The 23154-nt window shown below is 39.4% G+C and overlaps 1 protein-coding gene across 1 annotated transcript in view; it reads right to left on the bottom strand.

Moving 5' to 3' along the window:
• The window catches only part of camkmt (calmodulin-lysine N-methyltransferase), a 413773-nt gene that overhangs the window by 54109 nt on the left and 336510 nt on the right, over positions 1-23154 (bottom strand). The window contains exons 6-7 of the mRNA XM_028821020.2: positions 17515-17578; positions 8984-9050 (exon numbers count right to left, since the gene is read on the bottom strand). Coding sequence (XP_028676853.1) covers positions 8984-9050; positions 17515-17578 — 131 coding nt within the window. The remainder of the gene's footprint in view (positions 1-8983; positions 9051-17514; positions 17579-23154) is intronic.

The following is a 23154-nucleotide window of genomic DNA, read 5'->3' as shown; positions in this document are numbered from 1 at the left end:
ACACGCACACAAGACTACCATGGGATCTCCTCGGAGATGTCGCTTGCCACACCTTCCAAGTACTTACTGTATCTGGTATGCCTGCTACTTGCTAACAGTTGTCGACCACACCCTTCACTTGAGCTGCAATTCTTCAGTTGTCATGCGATCCAGGAGGGCATATATTTAAAAAAAATGTCTGAGTGTCTTCTGATGCTCAGTCATTACGTCCACTGAGCCTCTCAGATTGCCGCATTCTGGTCAGATTTACACCTCTGAATCCAATCCATAAACGCTTTCGTCAAAAGCTTTTGCCCCTTTGATCACCACCATACCCTCCAAGCTCATGAATGACTGTACCCTCAAAGTGGATTTTACCGTGAGCACCACCGAAGAGAGCAAGAGCAGACATGGGTGAGGCAGAGGGCAGTAACGCAGTAGAAGCAGGTGAACTAATTCATTCAAGGAAAAACAAAACACATACACTAAATGCAAAAAGTGCACACATGCTTTGGTACACTCACTCAAACATTAATGTATATTTCTCCAGCAAAATGGCGATCATTTCATTGAGCACACATAAGACATGGGCGCTCATTTCTTTATATAATCAAAGAGACAGATTTACTTATTTAATAAATAATCCACTGCAATTGTTCTCTTGGTCACAACAAAGACAGAATGACAATGTCACCACTTCTCTCTCTCTCTCTCACACACACACGTACATAATATAAATACAAATAAAAGAATTGCAAAGTCGTTATTATACCACAAAAATAAAAAATTTAACTGCACAAGAGTGAATGTATTATTTTGTTCACAATACAAGCATGTGAATAAAGTCAAACAAATAAAATGCATTCATTTAAGTACTAGCTGTGATATTCAGCTAAGAAAACTTAAATCTAAGTAATCAACGTAGACCTCACTGTTAACATTTGCAGTGCACCACGTACTGGAGTGTATTTTGTAATGCACGTAGTAACATGGCACCGATGGCACATCAAAAACATTTGTAGTAACAGTGTATGCCTCTTTTATACGTCACTTGGAATTGGATTCATAAAAGCAGCATTAACATCTGTTGGAATAACAAATGCAATGTGATTCATTACCATAAATATTTCTGATGTGCAATATGTTGGAATGACAGAGAAACAGCGACCAGACAGACCCACAGACTGTTATCCTATCACCAGTAACCCCGCGATTCTCGAAAGAATCGCAAATCCAAGAGTGGCAATCACTTTCTGTTCCCTCCGATATTTGGTGGGATGAAATATCATGGAGGGTGGGTGCGTCCTGGGAAAAGTTCATTTAATTAAATAAACATATTTGTACTAAAGCGGTTTCTTTCTGGAGCTGTGACTCATCTGGTTCTGGTGTTTCAGAAGCGCGTTGTAGGCGCCCTCGTTTATTGTTTTTATCCATGCAGTCTCTGTTTTGTTTTTCTATGGCTGTGTCGTCAGCCAGAAGTCGTTTGCTGACGGCGGCGTATTCACGTGCTGAAGTAACCATGGCGGCGGATCCGGGCATGGAGGGCTACATTACAATTACTGTTATGTGATTCACATATGCCACACTGACTGCTGGCACAGTGGATTAGAGCAAGTGTAGTTTACACGTTGTGTTGTTCGTGCGCCACGTCCTGACTCTGGGAAGTACGGGCTCGGTGTTTTATTACTAATCATTGAGCTAATCGGGACTCCTTTACCTCTGCTGTGTCAGTCCGTTAGTTCAGCTCTTTCAGTGGAGCCATGACGTCTTTGCCTCTGGTGTTTCTGAAGCGCATTGTAGGAGCCTCCGTGTATTGTTTTTATCCACGCGGTCTCGTGTTTGTTTTTCTATGGCTGTGTCGTTAGCTAGACGTCGTTTGCTGACGGCGGTGGATTCGCGTGCTGAAGTGACGATGGCGGCGGACCCAGGCCTGGAGGGGCACATTACTAAACGAAGGTGGTATATGTGGTGGTGTGGGTGGTCGCATTCGGGCAGCGGTGGTAGTGTGTACGGCTTGCCTGTTGCCTCTGGCATCTGTGCATATATACTGTACAACCTGGTGTGCACGCTTTACCTGAGGTTTAGTTTACAGGTCGTATCCATACTGTTTCAGAAGCGCGTTGTGGGCGCTTCCTTCATTCATTGTTTTTATTCATACGGGCTCGTTCTTGTATTTCCGTTAGTTGAGCTCTTTCTTTTTGGAGCCGTGACTTCTTTGCTTCTGGTGTCTCTGCAGCGCGTTGTAGGAGCCTTCATTTATTGTTCTTATCCATGCGGTCTCGTATTTGTTTTTCTGTGGCTGTGTCGTTAGGTAGACGTCGTTTACTGTTACCGTTATGTGATTCAAATATGCCACACAGACTGCTGGCACAGTGGATTAGAGCAAGTTTAGTTTACAGGTTGTGCTGTTTGGGCGCCACCTACTAACTCTGGGAAGCCGCTGGGTTTGACTCTGAGGCGCAGTGCGCATGCGCTTCGGTGTGTCCGCCGTCCGTACATAAATTAAACTGTCGTTTAGTAATATAGATTAAGCTGGATACCTGTTCAAATCGCATACTCTAGAAAGAACACACGCTTAAATGTGCAAATATACACTTAGTCACAAATAAAACACAGGCATGCCTCCCAGGTACTCAGTGAGGCCTTCAAACGTTCTTGAAAGTGTGAGTTGCCTGTCCTAACAGCCAGCTAAGAGCAGGCCTGAGTTAAACACTTGACTTTTTATCCCTTAAGACTGCAGCAATCAGAGCAGAGGAACCTGATCATTAATTAGTAATTATTAACAGTCAGTAAACAAAATTATTTCTTGTGGAAATACAATCTTTCTTCCCAGCATGAGGCTGAAATCTATTATCCAGCGACTTCTCCAGCGGGGACACCTTAGAGGAAGGCGCATAACCTTCAACCCCTCCATCTCTCATTCTGCCAGGCAGTTTGGCCTTCTGGAAAACATAACATCAAACCCAGTGCAATGCACCACTAATTACATGTTTACTTTTAAAATTTGCCATCAAGCCTTACATACAGGAGGAGAAAGAAAACGGGATATCGCTTCACATCAAAATTACTTTCAACATAATTAATCTTGTTTCAAAACCCTTTGTTCACTCATTGCTTAAAAGCACGTAAAAGCTGAGCTCCACTCCACAAGGGAGACTCTCTTCTGTCAGCCGGCGGTGGATCTCTGTGCGCATGCAGGCTTCTCGCACCAGATGTGCCTGACCTCAGGAGTTGGAAGAGAAATAAACAGACTGCTGACTGACTGACATGTGAAGACGACAAAATCCACGGTTCCTCTGAAAATGCAGGGAGAATCAAAAACGATAAGCTCACAAGGACAGGGGAGGCACTGGAATACCTCAGAATATTAACTCGAAATGTCCTTCTCAGCTATGGTGAGCCACTTGTCAACCCGTCAGCGAGTAAGGTACAGAGCTCCACACAGTCACAAGATTCACACCTCTCAAACTCAGAGGTTTCATATTCACTGACTCAAAACACACGTAATCTGACACATAGGAGTAGAGGCTTTCATGTTTAATGACTCACAAACTCGGGGCCTTTTATATTCTTTAATTTGAAAATATGGAATTGCTCATGGACAGTGGCTCATATGATTACAAGCTCTCATGTTCAGTGACTCACAAACTCAGAGGCTTGCACATTCTGTGACTTAAAACTCATGTTGAATGAAGCAAAAGAGTAGAGGCTTCAATGTTCATTGACTCACAGACTTTGAGACTCTCATATTATGCCACCCAAAACTCAAGTATGTAGGCACACGTGAATAAAGACTCAGCGACTCCATGGATTAGAGACTTGACTCTCACGCTCAAGGCTTACACATGTGGAATGTCCATCCAGTTCAAAGAGGCACAAAGTTCTGTACAGTTCATCCATGCATCCAAGTCCTGACTTGCTGTTATGGGGTTTAAAAATTTGAATTTTTAGTTAATTAAATAAAACTTGTAATATTTGAGTTTAATGTTACATAAGATTTTAAGTGAATACATTTTGTGAGCAAGATGATAGCTGTACTGTGGGGCTTATAAAGGAAAACTGGCATTGCTTGAAATTGTGCGCATTTAACCAAGGGTTTGGCACAATGGTATGAAGAAAGTTAAATGCAGACACGGGACAAAAAGCGTCAACAAGCAGGCCATTTAGTTCAAGGATAAAATCACACTGTTAGGGACAGCCGTTTTTGGGGGGGCAGATACAGGTGAAGTATTTTAGGGGCAAGTGAGAAAGGTTAATGTTTCAGAAGGCAGTGTGGGCCAAGCATTTGATAACTTTAGAAAATGAATCCAATAGATCCGATATTTTTTTGAACCACCAGGTAAACAAACAGAATGGAATAAAATGTATTTTAACAGAGCATTGAACTCTGGGATCTTAGCGAAGGTTTATGGATGTGGTGAGAGAGGACATGCAGGTGATGGGTGTGACAGAATAAGATGCAGAGGACAGGAAGATATGGATGAAGATGATCCGCTGTGGCGACCCCTAACTGGAGCAGCCGAAAGAAGAAGATTGAACTCTGGGATCTAAATAGACATGCTAATACAGAAAAATATATAGAGAAATATGCAAATGTACAGCAAATATTAGGAAGAAGTGTTACCCGCTATGTTTATGCACAGATAAGCTAACTAGTCTGAATATGACTGTAAGAAAATGTAAAAAGGTTGTTTTCAGGGCTTTGTTATTTATCTTGTGCCACATAATTAGCTTACAGTAATTTGGTGTGACATGGATGTATAATCCGTGGACTGAGGCAGACAATATTCTTAATTTAAAAATAGAGGAATGATGCAGGTTTTTAATGTATTTGTAATGGAAAGGCAATTTCTAAAGACACCCGGAAAAATGACATGCTAAGAAGGAAAGCGCAGCACCTGGTAGGAGGTGAAAATGTAACGGGACCAAGTCTGCTTCATTATGGCGCATCGTTTAAAGGAACACCTTAGTTGGATTAAGAAGAATGGACACTTTAAATTACATGGACATCTCTGTCCTGGTTATAATGAGGCCAAGCAGTTTCAGAGAGTGATTTGAATTGTTCAGGTTGTATCTCTTCTACTACTTCTGACTTCTAGTATTTACCGCCCGATTTCCCTGCAAATAAACACACGTAATGGCTAAATTAAAGTTTGAATATTTCCTCACTGAAACATGCCTTGTTTATTGATATCATCTGCCCCCAGTGTGCTTGTTCGAGTGAGTCTTAATTTGTTTAGCTCTTTCAAAGGTAGTGATCTGATCTCGTTGAAGTGTTTCTTTTATTTGGGTTCAGGTGTGAGCCGGGCTCACTCTGTTTGAATTGTGCAGCTGAAGGCGAGTCTCTGGACCCTGGTGAGGAGGTCGTCAGCCTCTATTGCTCAGTTTGATTTGTGTAGCCCTTTCAGAGGTTATCTGGTAAGTCCCAGCAGGAGTGCAGCTCTTGAATTGGACCATGGCCCTTGCCCAGATATTCTACTGCATAGCCCTTAAAGGGGAAGCACTCTACTCTACTCTACTCTATTTTAAAGCTATGGTCGCCAGCCTTGGCCATATTGCTCAATTTGATTTATTTGTTTGAGATCTGAATGATGAGTAGACGTCACAAACAGCAGGTAGGCAATGTAGGTTGTACATGTTAATCAAGATTAATAATTTAGGCATTTCCAGTATTAACCTGTCCACCAGTATAAAAAGAATCTTAGAGGTTAATTTGCATTTTCTAGGAGCCAAAGTCTATCCTGGAAGTGTGGACACAAGACAAGGCAGAAACAAACCTCAGATGGGTGTAACAGAGGGTACAGTCAAGCAAGCACCCAGAGTCTCTCAATGAGTCACATTACAATAACCACTTAATCCAGCAAGGATCTCTCCGGGATGTGGGAGGAAACCTGGACTGACTGCACAGGAACTGAAACCAAGACTTCTGTAGTTGTCAGGCAGAAGCATCAACTGTTGTGCCCCACCACTACCTCTTACAAAGTTCATATACTGCATACTAAAACTCAAATGCTCCAAATATGTGTCTCCAAAACTGTAAATTTCAAATTTATAGATTTGGTAGATCGGAGGTTTTTCAGTTCAGAAGCTTGCAATGTAGTTCTGCAAATTTCTTCTTTTTGCTTAAGAGGCTCAGACGCCAAACCCCCTAAATCAAGTCCTTCACAAGCCTCAGGGTCTCTCATATTCTGAGACTCAGAAAATTAGCACCTTGTAAAAACTAGTCTTTAATATTAAAAAATGGAGTCAATTTGACAGAGTTAATCATGTTATTTAAGAGATCTTCATGTTTAGGATGATCTTTTAAACACTAGTGGATTTTGACACTTCCATAATTAGACTTTCCCATGACTTACAGGTATACAGGCTCTTGACTTATTTTCAGAAAACAGGACCATAACCACAGATGTTCACAAGTTGACTACCTTACAGGCAGGGCCGGCCCTAACAATTGCGGGGCCCAATGCGAAACGGATTGTGCGGGGCCCAGTCGGGGTAGGGATAAGGATAATAAGTGAAAATTAAGATTTTGTATTAGAAAATAAATTCGTCTTTGCATTTTATTCATTTTTTACTAAGTACAAAATCACGATCAAATTAACTTTACTTTACGAGCCTTGCGTGTAGCGAAGTCATACAGTATATCATCAAAATTTTGTTTCCTACATAGATCACGCTCAATAGCAAGAATTGCCAAATTGTTCAATCTATCTTCGTGAATTGTTGACCTCAAGTAATTCTTGATTAGTTTGAGGCGCGAGAAGCTTCTTTCACCAGATGCCACAGTTAAAAAAATGAAAAATGAACAAAATAAAGTATTTACTGATTTATTACGTCGTTATTGCATTTGATTACGTGATTTAACGTTTGAACGACAATTTGCATTTGATTATGTCACGTTTGCATTTGATTACGAGTAAATAAAATTTAAAAAAATACCTTAAGTCTACCAATTTAGGGGAACTTGAGGTAAGATGAACCACTTTTTAAAATTCCTTGTCAAATCCACATTTTTTGCTTTTTACCAGTAATTTTCAGTCAAATTATTGTTAATGATCTGCATATGCATGCGCTTGTCGCTTAGGGATGAATCGGTACGTTTTGAGCAAGTGTTTGTGAAAAAAATTTTTTTTTATCTTACCCCTACTACGGGTAAGATGAAACAATCGTTTGGGTAGACGAATCACATTATTTTATTTTGTAAAACTATCTTAAACATTTGAAATGAGAGACTATTCATAAAACAAATTGTATAAAGATACAAGTTGACGTGCCGATGATTCTATGGCTGACTGTTAACATAGGGTGGGTTATCAATGTACAGGATCTTCGAATTTTATACAACGCTTGTTTCTGAGGAACAAGCTTTACTCACCGGTGAAAAAATCTTCGTCTGGCAGAAAAGAGAAAATTTAAACCACTGCCGGTAAATTTCAAACTATTCATCAAAAAATCGATAACATCATCTCCATAAATAGCTCCTCCTATTTGATTGGTTTCACTGAGCTGAGCCATCATAAGGTTAAGAACGGTGTCTGTTTCATCTTACCCCAAGTTCCCCTAAATGACGAGTTTAGAGATAAAGCACCCGAGCAGCTACAATTTTTTTTCAATTTTATTTACTTGTCGTAATCACTTGAAACGACGACGTAATAGATAAAAAACACTGTAAAAACATAAAAACAGAATAAACACGCTGACCTATACATGATTATAAGTTATAATGGTTTAATTTAATAAATTACACCTAGAATTAGCGCGGGGCCTATGAAAGTGCGGGGCCCACTGCGGCCGCATAGGTTGCAGTGGCCTAAGGCCGGCCCTGCTTACAGGCTTTTATAACCTTACAGTTTAGGGGGTGTAACAAAATTAACCTTCAATGGTCCAAGTTTTGGTGGTTCATGAATGTAGGTCTTGCAATATTCAAATCTTGCCATTTAATATGTTAACATATAGGATGATAAGTTTCACAGATCTTGAATGTCCAGAGGCTCACATACATTGTGACCAATAATTTCTCTGAATATGAGGCAACTAAATAAATGAGGTGCCACAGCTCATAGTCCAAGTGGGTCGAGTTCAAATCCTGGTCCAGTCACTGTCTTTGTGAAGTTGGCACATTCTCTCTCTGTCCGTCTTTTCTGCGGGTATACTGACTTACTCTCAGATCCAAATTGTGCCTCTGAATTGGCCCTGAATACACTGTATGTGTGTCTGCATGTCTTTTGTTTAAGAGGCATCCTACTGAAGGCTGGTATCTGCTTTACTCTTGATGTTGATGGGAAATGCTCAGAATTCCTAACAACGATAAAATGGAATACAGTAAATAAGCTCAGAAGATGGAGAGATAAAAAGACAGCTTGATTATTTCCCTCATGTTTACAAAATTTCTTATGTCTTTAGAAACACATTTTTGTGAGGAAAGCACAAATACTTGGTTTTTAAATCCTTGTCACATGCTTCCATATAGCTTCAGAATTCTGCCCAGATGTTTTCCCAGTGATAAATCTTATGACTTTATGGCTGCCACTTGGAACACACTTACGAGTTATTACTGAGTTTCAATAAAAGCATGCAGTGCTGACGATGAGGTTACTGTGCGAATATCATTAACTAACAGTTCTGAGCGGCATTGTTCTTTCAAGTGTTTAAACATGTTTTCAGACACGAGCACTCAGCAGAGCAACTGAATTATAAAGCACCATCATGAGTTCACTATTGTTGTGGAAATGTATTTATCACTGCTAGAATATTTATGAGTGAATTGTTCAGACTATTCTGAATTTTTCAGCTTCATCTGTATGCCAGTCCTGGTGGACAGTCGGGAAGCAGAGAATCTGACAGAAAAGGTGTTTAAGCTGGGATCTTTAAAAACTAATCAACTACCAAAGCAACACGGCACAGTATGTGCTGAAAGGCACTCACCTCCAAACGTGACGTATTGCTATGCCCCAAACCTTAGGTGTGAAATATTAGAATTACTTTAGGATGAAAGGGCACCTACCGACTGGACACTGACGTATCCTTGAAGAAACCGTGCTTCTGATTTTCCTCGATGACACACTGTACATCTACGAGACCTGTGGTCAAGGAAATACTGGATTCATTTCAGAAGAAAAAAAATACAAAGAATGAGAAAATAAACCAGTCGTGCCATTATTTCGGTTTTCTATTTTTTTAAAGAGACACCTACTAAAATGTGTTTGAAAAAAGACATTTTCTGTAATAAATACAGATTATAAATCTAAACTTGTCAGCTGTGATGAATACTTTTGACATATTCAGCAAGTGTACTCTCCTTTTCTGCCCTCTGGTCTATAAACTTGAGAAGAACGCACCGTTTAAACAGTCTGGTGGAGCACAATGGGTTCCACCTGTGAGTCAACTGGATGAATCCACTCTCTTTAATTTGAAGAAAAGAATTCAGGCTTGAATATTTCACACTGATAAAGGCAAATTGGACTCCCAGATCAATATCAAGCTGTGTTATATCAGCAACATTTTTTAATCCTGGATGCAGACCTTTGGCTGAGGGGACATCAGAACTACCTAAATAAACTGAAGAGGCACAGTCATTAAGTCCCGCTTAGTATGCTCTGAAACAGATGTAATGAAGGTGCCAGTGCTCTCGTTTTGCTACCAGCTGCATCTTGGCCAATCAGACTCCTTTGCACTGCTGACATATCAGTTTCATTTAAGGCTGTTACGCGGTGGTTAATCTCTAGTGTGCTGTCTAATATTTAATGTAGGAGCTCAGTAGAGCCAATGGGCGACAGATGCAGGGAGCAATCATGACTAGGGCAATCCCTGAGAATTAAACATTCTCTGACAAAGGTTAAAGTTCACAGATTAGATGTCACAGATCCCCCAACAAAGAAGATCTGGTTAAAAGGATGTACAGTAAACATACAGGACACTCACATATGCAACATGGAATGTATTGGAATGCAAAAACGTTATAGACTGGGAAAACCTTTAAAAAATAAGATAAACATAATGCCATACTGTCATAGCCAATCATTTTTTATACTCCCTCAATGCGGGCACATGGTATGTAACTTGCATGAAACAACATTAGTGCATAATGGCAAGAACAGTGAGTAGCCATCCTTGGGAGTTCAAATTGTGAGAGTATTTCCAGAATGAGTACTCGAGACTACAACAGCTATCATTAAATCCGAGTTCAATCTTGGGTTTAACAAAATTCTGTACAACTGTTCAGACACATTCTGTACAACTGAGCAAAATCTGCTGACTGACAAGAAAGACAGAAATGATTTTGCAAGGAAACTGAACAAGTGGGCAGGGAATGTGACTGACATCAGAATTACAGCTAACGACGTAGGAGTCTTATTGGGGTAACCACTCACAGAGCACTCCATAAGGCTTTCTGCCTACTATACTCATATAATGTCATGCTACCCCTAGTAACCCTTGTATACTGATAATACAAGGTGAGCCAAAAAGAAGAACCACATTTCGAACATTTATTCTACAAAAAAGCTACAAGATAAAATACATTTCATTATGACACAAGAATATTCATACAAAATAAACTCCCCAGAAACATCTCCCACAAAACTTACATGGACTCCGCGCTGCATGAGCTGTTGCTCCGTCCTGCTGAAACCAGGCATCCACAACATCCATTTCTTCCAGATGGGGCTGCAAAAAGTCCTCTAGCATTTCAATGTAACGCTCCGAAGTGACGGTGACTGTTGCTCCCCCCTCCTCCAAAAACTAAGGGCTTACAATGCCAAATTTCGCAACGGCACACCAAACTATAACACATTCACTGTACAGGGGTAAGAAAATGGATGGACTAGCTCAAAATTAATATTTTGAGATGCTCTTATGAAGAAGTCACGTGACTGGGGTGAGAAGCAGGAGTTACAAAAACAAAAATGATCAAAACAGATTAAAAAAAAAGAAAAAAAGATAAGTACTTGTGTAAGAATTACCGTAGATACTCGCGTATTAGTCGATCACGCAGATAAGTCGAGTGTATTTTTAAGCCGAAATTTAAGAAATTTGTTATGACCCGCATATAAGTCGAGGGTAAAACTTGACAGCTATCAGAGATAGAGGGCGACAATCAGCTGTTAATGGCGACACAACTCACTGTCACGTCACAGGCATTCCCTCTGTGCTTGGAGAAATGTTAGACTCGTTGACTCGGCAACTAATCCTTGCGTGTGCGTGAGTTCCGAAATGTAAACAAAGGCAAGATGGCATCGATATGTCGTCACAAGGGAGCGAAGCGAGTGCAGAAAAGAAAACACTCGGCAGACAATGCTTTGCACATTATCGCTGAGTCGGACTCTGATTTTTCAGAATCGGATTTTATTGACAGTGATCAGGAATTGAGCAAGAGAGTGAGAAGCCGGCATCAGCTGATCGGACACCAGCTGAACGCATTCACGCAGCCGATGCACCTACGGCAAGGTTTGTGTGGGAGAAATATCCAGACATTGATCCATGGGAGCCGAACTGGCTACCGGACTTCACAAGACAGCATGGCTTGCTGTTGGACACAAGAGATCACCCGCTGCTGGACTACTTCAGGCTGCTCTCTCCTGATGCTGCTTTTCAGCTACTGTCAGACGAGACAAACAGGTAGGCAGAGAAATGTTTTGAATCGCGGGCTGCGCTTGCATCGCATTGATAGCGTGCGTTGCCTTGGTTCTTTTGATTCCAAATCTGGTTGCACGTGGCAGCTAATGGTATGTTTGCTATCCAAAACCTACAAAAGCTAATGCTCAAATTCAAGTATTTCACAGTTTAAAGAATTATTTAATGAAATTAGAAAAAAACTAGCTAATTAGCAATAGTATTGCTGGCTTATAATTATTTCAAAGACCATGGGAAACGGCAGATGACCGATGACTTAACACCGTGAAGCGTTGAGTGTACAACGTCATTACCCAAATTCTATGGACAATTGTGTTGCCCCATGGATAAGTCGACCCTGTTTTTTTTTTAATGAATTTTAAGGCATAAATTTTTCGACTTATACGCGAGTATAAACGGTATGAGTCCTCTTTATATTATGCAAAAGATGCCCCTTCTTTGCTATGAAAGCAGCTCTCACTCTTGGGCAAGTCTCTGCTAATTTCATAAACTCTCTAGACAGGACAGTTAGGACATATTGTGAATTTCCCCTTGGGATTAATAAAGTATCTATCTATCTATCTATCTATCTATCTATCTATCTATCTATCTATCTATCTATCTATCTATCTATCTATCATATTTGCTTGAGCACTGTCAAGGTGCCTAGGCATCAATAGCGAACCCTTAATCATAAGCTTTGCCTCTTTTTCTATATGAGATCTTTAAGCATGCCTCGCAAGAACACCTAACTTTCTATTCTTAAGTGCTCCTGGTACAGCATTGGCTATGCAACATATTTTTCAGGTTGTATTCAGGTTGTGTTTCACAATGTCTGTCGAATTTTATTCTTCAATTTCAAAACTTTTTTCAAGTCTGAACATAAACATTCCCGTCAAAGGACACTACCACCACATTGCTTTTGTTTAATTAAAGTGTCACAAAACACACAGAAAGTAAGAAGATTCTGCCATACATAAAACTTTTTGTTTTGACCAAATAGCCAGTTGCCAGTGAGTATTAAGTATAGACTTTTTTAAGTACCGTATATACTCGTGTATAAGTCGGGTCTTGAAACCTGAAAAATCAATCATGAAATCAGACCCCGACTTATACGCCCGTTCAAAAATGCGACACTTAATTTTAATTTTTATTTTTTTACATCATCTTGCCTCCTCCAGTCTCGCACCAGTTTCTCAGACACATGGAATTTTGTTGCAGCAGCACAGTTACCAATTTCTTTCGTCACGTCAATGACTTTTAATTTAAAACCAGATTCATATTTTTTTCTGATCAAATGTTCCATCTTTAATAAGGGATGCTCTTATGATAAAGGCGTATGAGGGTGTGAGATCATAAAACAGTGCAAACGTCGCTTTGGAATAGTTCAGGTATTACCGTGTGGTCACGTAGGCACAATACATAGAAAAGAAGGCCATGTGCTCCGTGGTTACTCTCTCAGGTTGGCGTTAGCATGTCATAATCTCTTGTGTGAGTTTTCCACATTTGACATATATGACCGACATTATAAAATACTGGAAATTATACGGTAAAATCAAGCCCCGACTTATCCGCGGAAGAACTTAAACACGAGTATATACGGTAAATCTTCTGTCTGCTATCCTGACATACAGGCTAGTCTTATGTAGCACTCACACAGTTTCACTGAACTCAAAAGTCACTTAAATGTTTTTTTTTCTTCTTTTTTGGTAATTAAAGTCTTGTAGGATTCTGAATGGAAGCTGGGTGTTTATCATTTGTAGCTGCTTCCACTTTTTGATTGCTGATTGCCACCTTGGACATTTTTGTATCCATCTCTTAATGATAGCCCTGTTAACTTCAGACCTTAATTCCACTCTCTAGTCTTCATCTTTAAAAGCTGTATAAGTAGGAGTAACACGGCAAGTTAAAAATAGCCAATATGGACTGCCAGTCTAGAGCAGGGCACACACTCAAATTGGGCCAACTATGGTCGACTTCACAGAATTTTTGGACTGTGAGAAAAATACATGCAAACACTGGGAGAAAAAGTCCACTCCACTTACTATGCCCTCTAGACAGCAAACCGGCCAAGGTACAAGAGCTATGAGTAATAAATGATAATGTCCCGTATCTTTTTAGAACGTTTGCTAGCCACCTCACAGATGTCCCAGCTCCTTTTCCCTCTTTCTGTAAAGGGACTTTAAATTATACCAGGGCAGGATTTAGTGACAGGCTACAAGTAAAACAATGTAACAATAAAAGCTGTGCTATTGCCAATGGACTGAACAATCAGAATTCATCATGCTTCAATTTCTATAAACTAATCCTCGAGGAAGACGGATCAAAATAATTTCTGGTGAATGCTGCCTGGGAAAACAAAATATTATAAATAAAGAGAGGTAAGGCTAAGGTAGCATAGATGCTAATAATTCCCTAAAGGTGTCACTTCAAATATATAAAGAAATCAAAGCCACAAGAGACTATGATAGATGTTTTACCAAAGGAAATGCCCTTGATGACCACTTACAGTACCACATTTGGGAAGCAGAGCAGGGTTCGTCTTGACGTAAGTATAACCACGTGACCCTGATTGTTTACTCTGAACTAGGTCACAGACCCTCAGGAAGATTTGTTTGAAAGATGTTCAATTAGGAGCTGGAAAAGAACACTTGTAGGTGCATTCGCATATAATGTGAAAACCACCTACTGTGTTAGCCACGTCCATCTTTCTGCATGAAACCTGTCAACTACCAAGGGACTGATTTTACTGAAATTTTACACACTTACAGTATTGTTCAAGGAAATTTTGCAAGAAGGTTAAACTTTCATTGAGATATCTTGAATAATCACATGAAACACATTTTAGAATTTCTCATTAAAAAGCACTGGTAGATCTGAAAACTCAGATATCTTAAAATAGAGAAAATGTTTGGGAACATTCAACTACAGATCAGCTTACCATTTCAAATTTACTTTGAGAGAGGTCATTTCAACTCGTTTATTTTAACAGTAAAACAGAAGCCCAATACAAGTTCGTCAAATGCCAGGAGAGGAATTCTCCCTTCTTCTGCTGAAGTTTATGAAAAAAGAACCATAAAAAAGTAAATTATCTCGAAATGAATTTTAGAGAATAGAAATTATATAAGCATCTCTCTGTAGGCATAGTGACCAAAACGTACTTGGTATTTACATAACACTAAATCCAACCTCATAGCTGCATTATCGGCACATTATGATTCAATATTTCTCTGACACTACTTATAGGCAAAGCTTCAGATCTGCATTCCTCCATGGTCCGAAACAGACAACAATTATACCTCGAGAATTCAACAGAAATTTTAATTCTCCATCAGGCACTTCTTTCAAAAAATGTTGTGTTTAAGAAATTTGAAGTACAATTAGTCACAGACCCTCCACGAGGAACAGCTAACAATAGGATGTAAATCAATGCCATTTTGACATCACCTGACTAGCAATCAGTTGTCAGTCAAAGTTATTGAGCCACCACAAGCCTATCTGGGCTACATTTGGTTACTAGAGGACATTGTTAGGCGATGTTAAAAAGCATGTACAGTAGTTAGTGTAGTCTAATAATGCATGCAATTACATTCTATTATTACCATTATTTTTTAGATAGATAGATAGATAGATAGATAGATAGATAGATAGATAGATAGATAGATAGATAGATAGATAGATACTTTATTAATCCCAATGGGAAATTCATATTGAAATTCACAAATATGACTCATTGTACAAAAATATTTATTAAATGAAAATGTGATAAGAGACTTGTTGATGAAGTAATGAAAAAAAAATTAAATGGTCCAACTTTCAAAACAGTTAACCAAGTCTCTGAACACACCTGAATGTTATGTCATTTGCACATTGTCTAACTTGTTTAGGACTGTAAATGTGTATTATTACAGTATATAAAGTGAAGAACTACACTCCATTCTCTTCACCACCTAAACTCAAAGCTAAGCCAGTGAAGTTCACTCTCCAACCCAAAACTCAAACCTTGGGCAGCATGATAACTTTACCTTTCACTGGCAGACGGTGTGAAACGGAGACTAAGATGTTGGGCTATAAAGCCCAAGGCTGTCATCACTACAAGTTGGATAATACTTACTGGGACACTTACACAGAGATGGTTTGAACAGGTATAAAATATATTTTAAGTGTTTTCAAACACAATGAAGCACTGACACAGACAACATTTCAGTATGGTATAGTGGATAGAGTCTGAAACCAGTTTAAATGGCAGCTGGAAAGCCTGCTAGATGGAATCTGCAGGTTATATCTGTATTCATGTAGGATTCTTGTCATAAAATGAAGATATAACAAAAAAGTACTATTTATGGGTGAAGGAGTGTATCATGCCAGTCAGACTTGGTTTACGTTTTCTTGCAGTATTTCAACCAAGATAGACTGAAGCTAGCCAAAACCCTACCCAGGAAAAATCAGATTTTAGAAAACACATGGATGAATGGCATGTAGAAGACCTTCAAATAAAAGAATAAAAAACAGCACTTGCTGTGGGATTTTTCTGTATTCATTTGAAAATACCAGTTTAAAACGTACCTGATTATTTTGGAATAACTGGATGACATACTGACTAGCTAGGTAACTCCATGGATCCAGTAGCTTGGGTTTAAATCCCATGCCCTACTGTCATCTGTTTGGAGACCACATATTCTCATCATATCTGACTCTTTGTTTTCTTCCCATATCCCTAAATCTTGTGTATGTTAACTATCCATCCATCCATCCATCCATTTTCCAACACGCTGAATCTGAACACAGGGTCACGGGGGTCTGCTGGAGCCAATCCCAGCCAACACAGAGCACAAGGCAGGAACCAATCCCGGGCAGGGTGCCAACCCACCACAGAACACACACAAACACACCCACACACACTAGGGCCAATTTAGAATCGCCAATCCACCTAACCTGCATGTCTTTGGACTGTGGGAGGAAACCGGAGCGCCCGGAGGAAACCCACGCAGACACGGGGAGAACATGCAAACTCCACGCAGGGAGGACCTGGGAAGCGAATCCAAGTCTCCTTACTGTGAGGCAGCAGCGCTAACACTGCTCCACCATGCCACCCTGTTAAGGTTAACTAGATTTTCAAAACTGGGGTATATGGGTGGGGGACATGGCAATGGGCTGGCACCCTATTCAGGGCTAATACCAAGCCTTATATTGCTGGAATAGGTTCTGGGCCTCACGGTGAGTTCGTTTTGGATGAAGTGAATTTGAGAATGTTATGTTATGTCGACAGTTCTTATTTAACTTTTTAAAACCAAACTGTGAGAATATTTAATGTCATTAAAAACACAGACTTAGGAAATACAATTTAGAGGAATGGTATTTTAGGGAAATATTTGGCTTCAGATCCCTTTTGGCAATATCCTGTAGATGTTTGAAATACCTCATCTTTATTGGAACAATAAACTCATGAATCTGACTAAGGGTTGCCTGTGCTTAAAATATATTAATATGCTGTTTTCTTAAATGAGTTATTAATATATAAAAAAACTAAAGCAGGCATTCCAAATTGAAATTTCTATAAAAATTAAAATATTTCTTTTGCGTTTTCAGTTCTCAAATGACATGTAAAATACCTGTAAATTTTACCATACTGAGTCAATGCTTCTAAACCAAGCTAAAGAAATGGAACAGTAAGGCAGTCCCTTCCATACGCAGCCCAGCTTGAAATGCATTGTCACTCTCCACCTCTAAACGACTGCATGCTTTCTGAGTGAACTTCAGTGATGAACTAGTGAGGAGCCACCCAGCTTCCAGCAAAGTCCATCAGTAGGAGCTAAACCAGTGACAATTCAGCTGCCAACATATCAGTAGTGCAGGAAATACTACATTCATGAGAGGCCTCACACAGGCTCTCGCGTTCACTACACTAAACAGAAAGAAGGATACTTTGGATGGCTTTTTCATTCCCATCAGACAGCAAAACTTCTCTGGCTTCTGCAGAAATCGAAATCTGAAAAACAAGAAAGAGAAAACAAGAGAGAGAGACAGAGAGAGTAAAAAAGAATAATAAAGCAAACATCCAAGACAATAGTGATGCTCACTGAAGTGCCGAGCCATGCAGACAGAATTGACAGGCCGCCGAGTGTTACGCTGCTTCACCTATTCCTCTCGTAACAATCGTCGGCCATTCTCTCTCTCTCTCTCTCTTTTTTCATTTTATGTCTGCATTATTTTAATCATTCAATCAAATCAGTCAATACTTTTATCATTCCATTTGCGAGAAGCCTCTATCTTGCTATCATTCTGTTCGGTAATTGCATTGTGACAGGGGATGATGGCATTCTGAGAGGCTTTCATTTGTGGGTTTCTGTTTATCTAGCAGAGCCATCACACATGGCTGTCACTCTGCCTCTCAGCTTGCACCGGCTGCCTGCCTGATGCCCTTCATATAACTTTGCATTGGAGGCAGATGGCTTTGTAAGGCTAATTTTTTTCTTCTTTTCTCTTTTTGTGTGTGTGTGTGTGTGTGTGTGTGTGTGTTCGTGCCTGCATGTGTGTATGCGCACGCCAGTTCTGACATGCTCTTACATCCACGCTCTAACATTGTATAACATTGTATAGCACCAAGACAGGTTTGTCAAATGCCAATCAGACCTCAAACAATATGCTTTTTATTTGTGGAGACATAAAAAAGTGTCTTTAATGCACTGCTCCGCTGCCACATAAAAAATCCTGCCTGAATAAAAAGTGAGTCACTGAGAATAGCAGGTGACGGCTCCTCAATGACTGGCCTAAGTCAAAAGAATCTAATTAGAAAAGACAAAAATGATGCTTGTTGCTGTTACACACAGCTATATCAGGGATGGCTGGAATGAGCTGTGGGTAAGACTGAACCCCAATGCTCTGAAGACGCTGACATTTCCTCAGAAATCTCTTTTGTTTTGTTGGTGTTGAAAGCTTGATTCAATTTTAAAAATAATAACATTTTAAAAACTTCCAAGCTGATGTTGCAAATCTCCAACTTCAGCCCCAAGCACACATGTGGTCCTGTTCAGAATCTGACTGACAACAACATGTATTTGATGTAAGGCGTGCGTGCTGGGGTGTGCTCTCACATGTGGACCTAAGATTCTGACAACTGTGAGAGGGTCCGGTTAGATGTTCACCGTGATGAAGTGTGAAAACTCACCTGATGTATCCTTATGACTCAATACAAAATAAAGGCAATCACTGTTGAGAGTCTTACAAGATCCCTCTGTTGACATTGAACGGAGTTCAGTGTTGTGGAGGAGAAAGTCTGGCAAACTGTAGTAGCGGTTTTACAGCTTTTTCGCATAATGACTAACTACCATTTCACCCGAAGGAGGCCCAGACTCCTGAAGATCATACAGATTTAACAATTATACTCACAGACACTCTCCCATAAAACACTCCACATACTAACTACCTGGTATGGATGACTGCAGAGCAGTCAAGTTGATTTTCTTCTCTTTAAAGAAAGTTTGTATCTTTGAGAGTAAATCAGAATTTTATCCATTAACATGTACCAAATGTTAATGCACTTAATTTACTAAAAATAGTAATGTGTTCCCCTCAAAAGAGAGATGGGATATGACTGAAAAACACAACGCAAATGATGCATGAAGGAGATCCCACTTCTGCTTGTGTATACCATTAATACTGAAAAGAAATTAAGAAGGCTTTTCTAACTATTAGATGCTTATCACACGTCTGCCCATAAAGCGTGACACAACAAACAGCCCAGGAAAAATGTCCTGCGTGCCCCATTTAATTTTAGAAGCCTACAAGATACAGTAATTCATAAATGTTACTTATATATGTCTGGGTTTTCTGAATCTCAGTTCATTTTTGACATGATCCCAGAAAATACCAAGATGCTCTCAGGGCAATGAAGAAGCAGCTGTCCAGCATGCCCATTAGTGATATACCAGTTGGCCATACCTACTACAACACCCACTAGAGGAGCCCCAAGGGCTTTCATTCTACATGAGAAACAAATTTAAATAGACTCCTCTCTATCCTGAAAAGAAGCAGTTCTGTTCTGAGGTCCTACCATACTGCCAAGCATCTCACCCTGTCCACAAGCTTCGTTTCAGGCTTTTATACTCATGATCTCATTTTTTTTAGTCACTATCGAAGCTTGTGCCCATATATCATAATGGGATTGTAGACCAACTGTACAATCTAGTACAATGTTTATATAACTGCAGCTCCTACACTGATTCACTAATGAATGAGATAGATAGATAGATACTTTATTAATCCCAAGGGGAAATTCACAAATGTCATGATTCCTGAACATAACTCTTACTCTGCAAATCCTGGAACCAAATGGTACATAGCAGTGATTCTATACTCTTTTGCAACTTCCACAAGATACCACAGAGTACGCTGTCACAAGTTTTTTTTTCCAGGTTGACAAACCACATGTACACAGGATTGCTGACATTCCATGACCCCTGAAATATCTATAAATGAATAGGGACTGGGTCCACAATTCCAAAGCCAGGGGTGTATCCATATCGCTCATTCTGAATTTGAAGTTCATCTATCAAATGTAGTCTCCATTCAACTTCTCCAACATAGACCAGGTACGTGGAACATTCCCCCATGTACCCCTTTTTAAAATGGTAACAACCACCCTGCCAGTCCCAAGGCACTATTCCTGTCTTCACTGCAACAATAAAAAGGTACATAGACAAATAAGCTCCCATAACATAATGTGCATTTAGCTACACCCAATGCCTCTGGCACAGCTTGATAGATAGATAGATAGATAGATAGATAGATAGATAGATAGATAGATAGATAGATAGATAGATAGATAGATAGATAGATAGATAGATAGATAGATAGATAGATAGATAGATAGATAGATAGATAGATAGCGTAGTTGGCAGGATAGATAGATAGATAGATAGATAGATAGATAGATAGATAGATAGATAGATAGATAGATAGATAGATAGATAGATAGATAGATAGATAGATAGATAGCGTAGTTGGCAGGATAGATAGATAGATAGATAGATAGATAGATAGATAGATAGATAGATAGATAGATAGATAGATAGATAGATAGCGTAGTTGGCAGGATAGATAGATAGATAGATAGATAGATAGATAGATAGATAGATAGATAGATAGATAGATAGATAGATAGATAGATAGATAGATAGATAGATAGATAGATAGATAGATATACAATTGTAAGTCACCATATGATAGATACATAGATAGATAGAACTTTATTTATCCTCAGGGGGGAAATTTGGCATGCACTTGATTTAGGAGTTCTTCAAATGTTCCTTTCACGTCTTGATAATAACTGAGGTTATGTTTCTCCACCACTGCTGGGAACACCTTGGGCAATATCTTGCCTACCCTTAAGAGGACATTAAAAGCTTTGCCACAATCTCTTTAAAGGCCTCCACTACTCATTCTCCATTATCTCACCAATACTAGCATACACTGGGCTTTACTTTGGCTACTGTCACAGCTGCAACCTTTGTCAACTACCAGCAACTTTTAATCAAATCTAGGGATTCTCCTGCTAACATTGGATGGAGGGCCTTACATCATTACAAGGACAAATTTGGACTTTATGCCCCACCCTCCGCTAAGATGCAAGAGAAGCTCCTTTGAGTATAATTTATGCAGAACAAAAGCATCCACTACTCTTTCTCGACATACCCTCCGTATCTACAGTATTTGGGTCTTCAAGGTGCACTCAATCCATCTGTGCCGGCTCACTTCCAAGTCATAAACAGTTCACAGCAGAGCACCTCTCTTTAACTTAGTGTCTAGAACATTCTGCCTTGGATCAAATGACATAACCACAAAATCAATCACTAACGATCAGTCCAAGGTACTCTGGTACTAGGTACATTTATAAGCAGCATAGTATTTGAACATGGTGTTCTGTATATATGACTAGCACAGAAATCTAGTTGCAATTTAATGCTTTCAGGCAGACTGTTTAATGCCCTCCAGGTATTTTAAGCGCTGAAGTCACCCACTAAGGCTAAACAATGCTGTAAGTATATGAAAGCACACAGTGATTACTGTGAAGGAAGAAGGGTACAAGACTAGGAGATGATTTGCAAGGCCAGGATCAAGGCATAGTCAAACAGACACAAGGTGAAAACCAGGGAAGGAAGCAGAACTTAGAACATCGATATTTTTAGAGCAAAGTCGAAAAAAGAAGACTTACATCAAAGTCAAAGTAAGAAACCCCAAAACTAAACCTCACTATCTGTTTAGAATCTAAATTAAGAGCATTTCTTTCACCAATAAAGTTTTATCCATCAAGAAATAAAGTAGTGTGCCATGGCTGCCATATTTATAGCAGAATATCCAATGACATCACTGGTTGTGGCGATCACAGTTATGCATTGGTAACCAAAATGGAACTGTTTTAAAGAAAAATAAAATGTTAACGAAAACCACACCCAAAAACTAATGGAAAACTTCAACTCTTCATAACAACAACATCTCATGGGTTGAACAATAATCTATAAACAAGGCAAGAACACAAATTAAAAAGAAAAAGAATTAAATCATACTTTTCAAGCACAGAGTCCATGTCTCTTAAAGGCTGAATACCTTGAACAGCTGCTGGTGATTGCATGCAAACAATAGTCAACCAAGTTTTAAATCTGTGCAACTCAAAGCTCCACTAAACTGACCCCAAGAGTGGGCTTGTGAATATCCTCATATCCTACATAAAGTAATGACACCAATTTTGAATTGTTGACTTGTTCCTGATTTTCCTTCGGTTTTCTCTTATATTTCAAAGACATGCAGGGTACATTTGCAAGGCATTCTTGAGTATGGGTGGTCTGCATGCAGACAGACCATACCCACATTGAATTTTGCAAAACAGCCCTGAAGTTTATTACCAACAGTCATTGTGCCAAAGTTCAAATGGAAAAATCCATAATCTATAATTAAATAAAGATTTCTTAAAAAGAAGCAATATCAGGATGTCCACCCGTACAAGCAACAGATAAAACACACTTAAAAAAAAATACAAGAAATCTTCCAATCAAAACTACCCTAGAGCACTGTCCACCGCCAGATCTCAATACTATTCAAATTTAATTAATAACAGTCCTGGAAACTCCAAACAACTTTTTTCAGTGACAAATTATTTACTCAATCCTCACACCTACGCCTGTAATAATTTCATTAAATATTTCACCTCTAAAGTAGACACCATCCGCTCCTCAGTGTTTCCAGCCCTCCATTGCTGGATGTTTCCATATTAAACCCAGTTCCTCTGTACCACAGTTAAAGAAGTTGAGGGCATCATCCAGAGGATTGAGGCCTTCAACGTGTTCATTGGACCCCTCTTCCTACTCCTCTGGTAAAGGCTAATGTATCGGATTTAAGCCCTCTTATTGCTGATATAATTAATCACTCTCTCCAAAAACTGCAAAAATTAGACCTCGTTTAAAAAAATCCTCTTTGGATCCTGAAGTGATAGCAGACTATGGTCCGATTTCCAGCCTTCCCTTTTTGTCTAAGGTTTTGGAAAAGGTTGTTTTGGTCCAGCTTCAGGAT

Source organism: Erpetoichthys calabaricus, chromosome 15 (assembly GCF_900747795.2).
Source record: "Erpetoichthys calabaricus chromosome 15, fErpCal1.3, whole genome shotgun sequence".
Lineage (NCBI taxonomy): Eukaryota > Metazoa > Chordata > Cladistia > Polypteriformes > Polypteridae > Erpetoichthys > Erpetoichthys calabaricus.
This window is presented reverse-complemented; position numbering and strand designations above follow the sequence as displayed.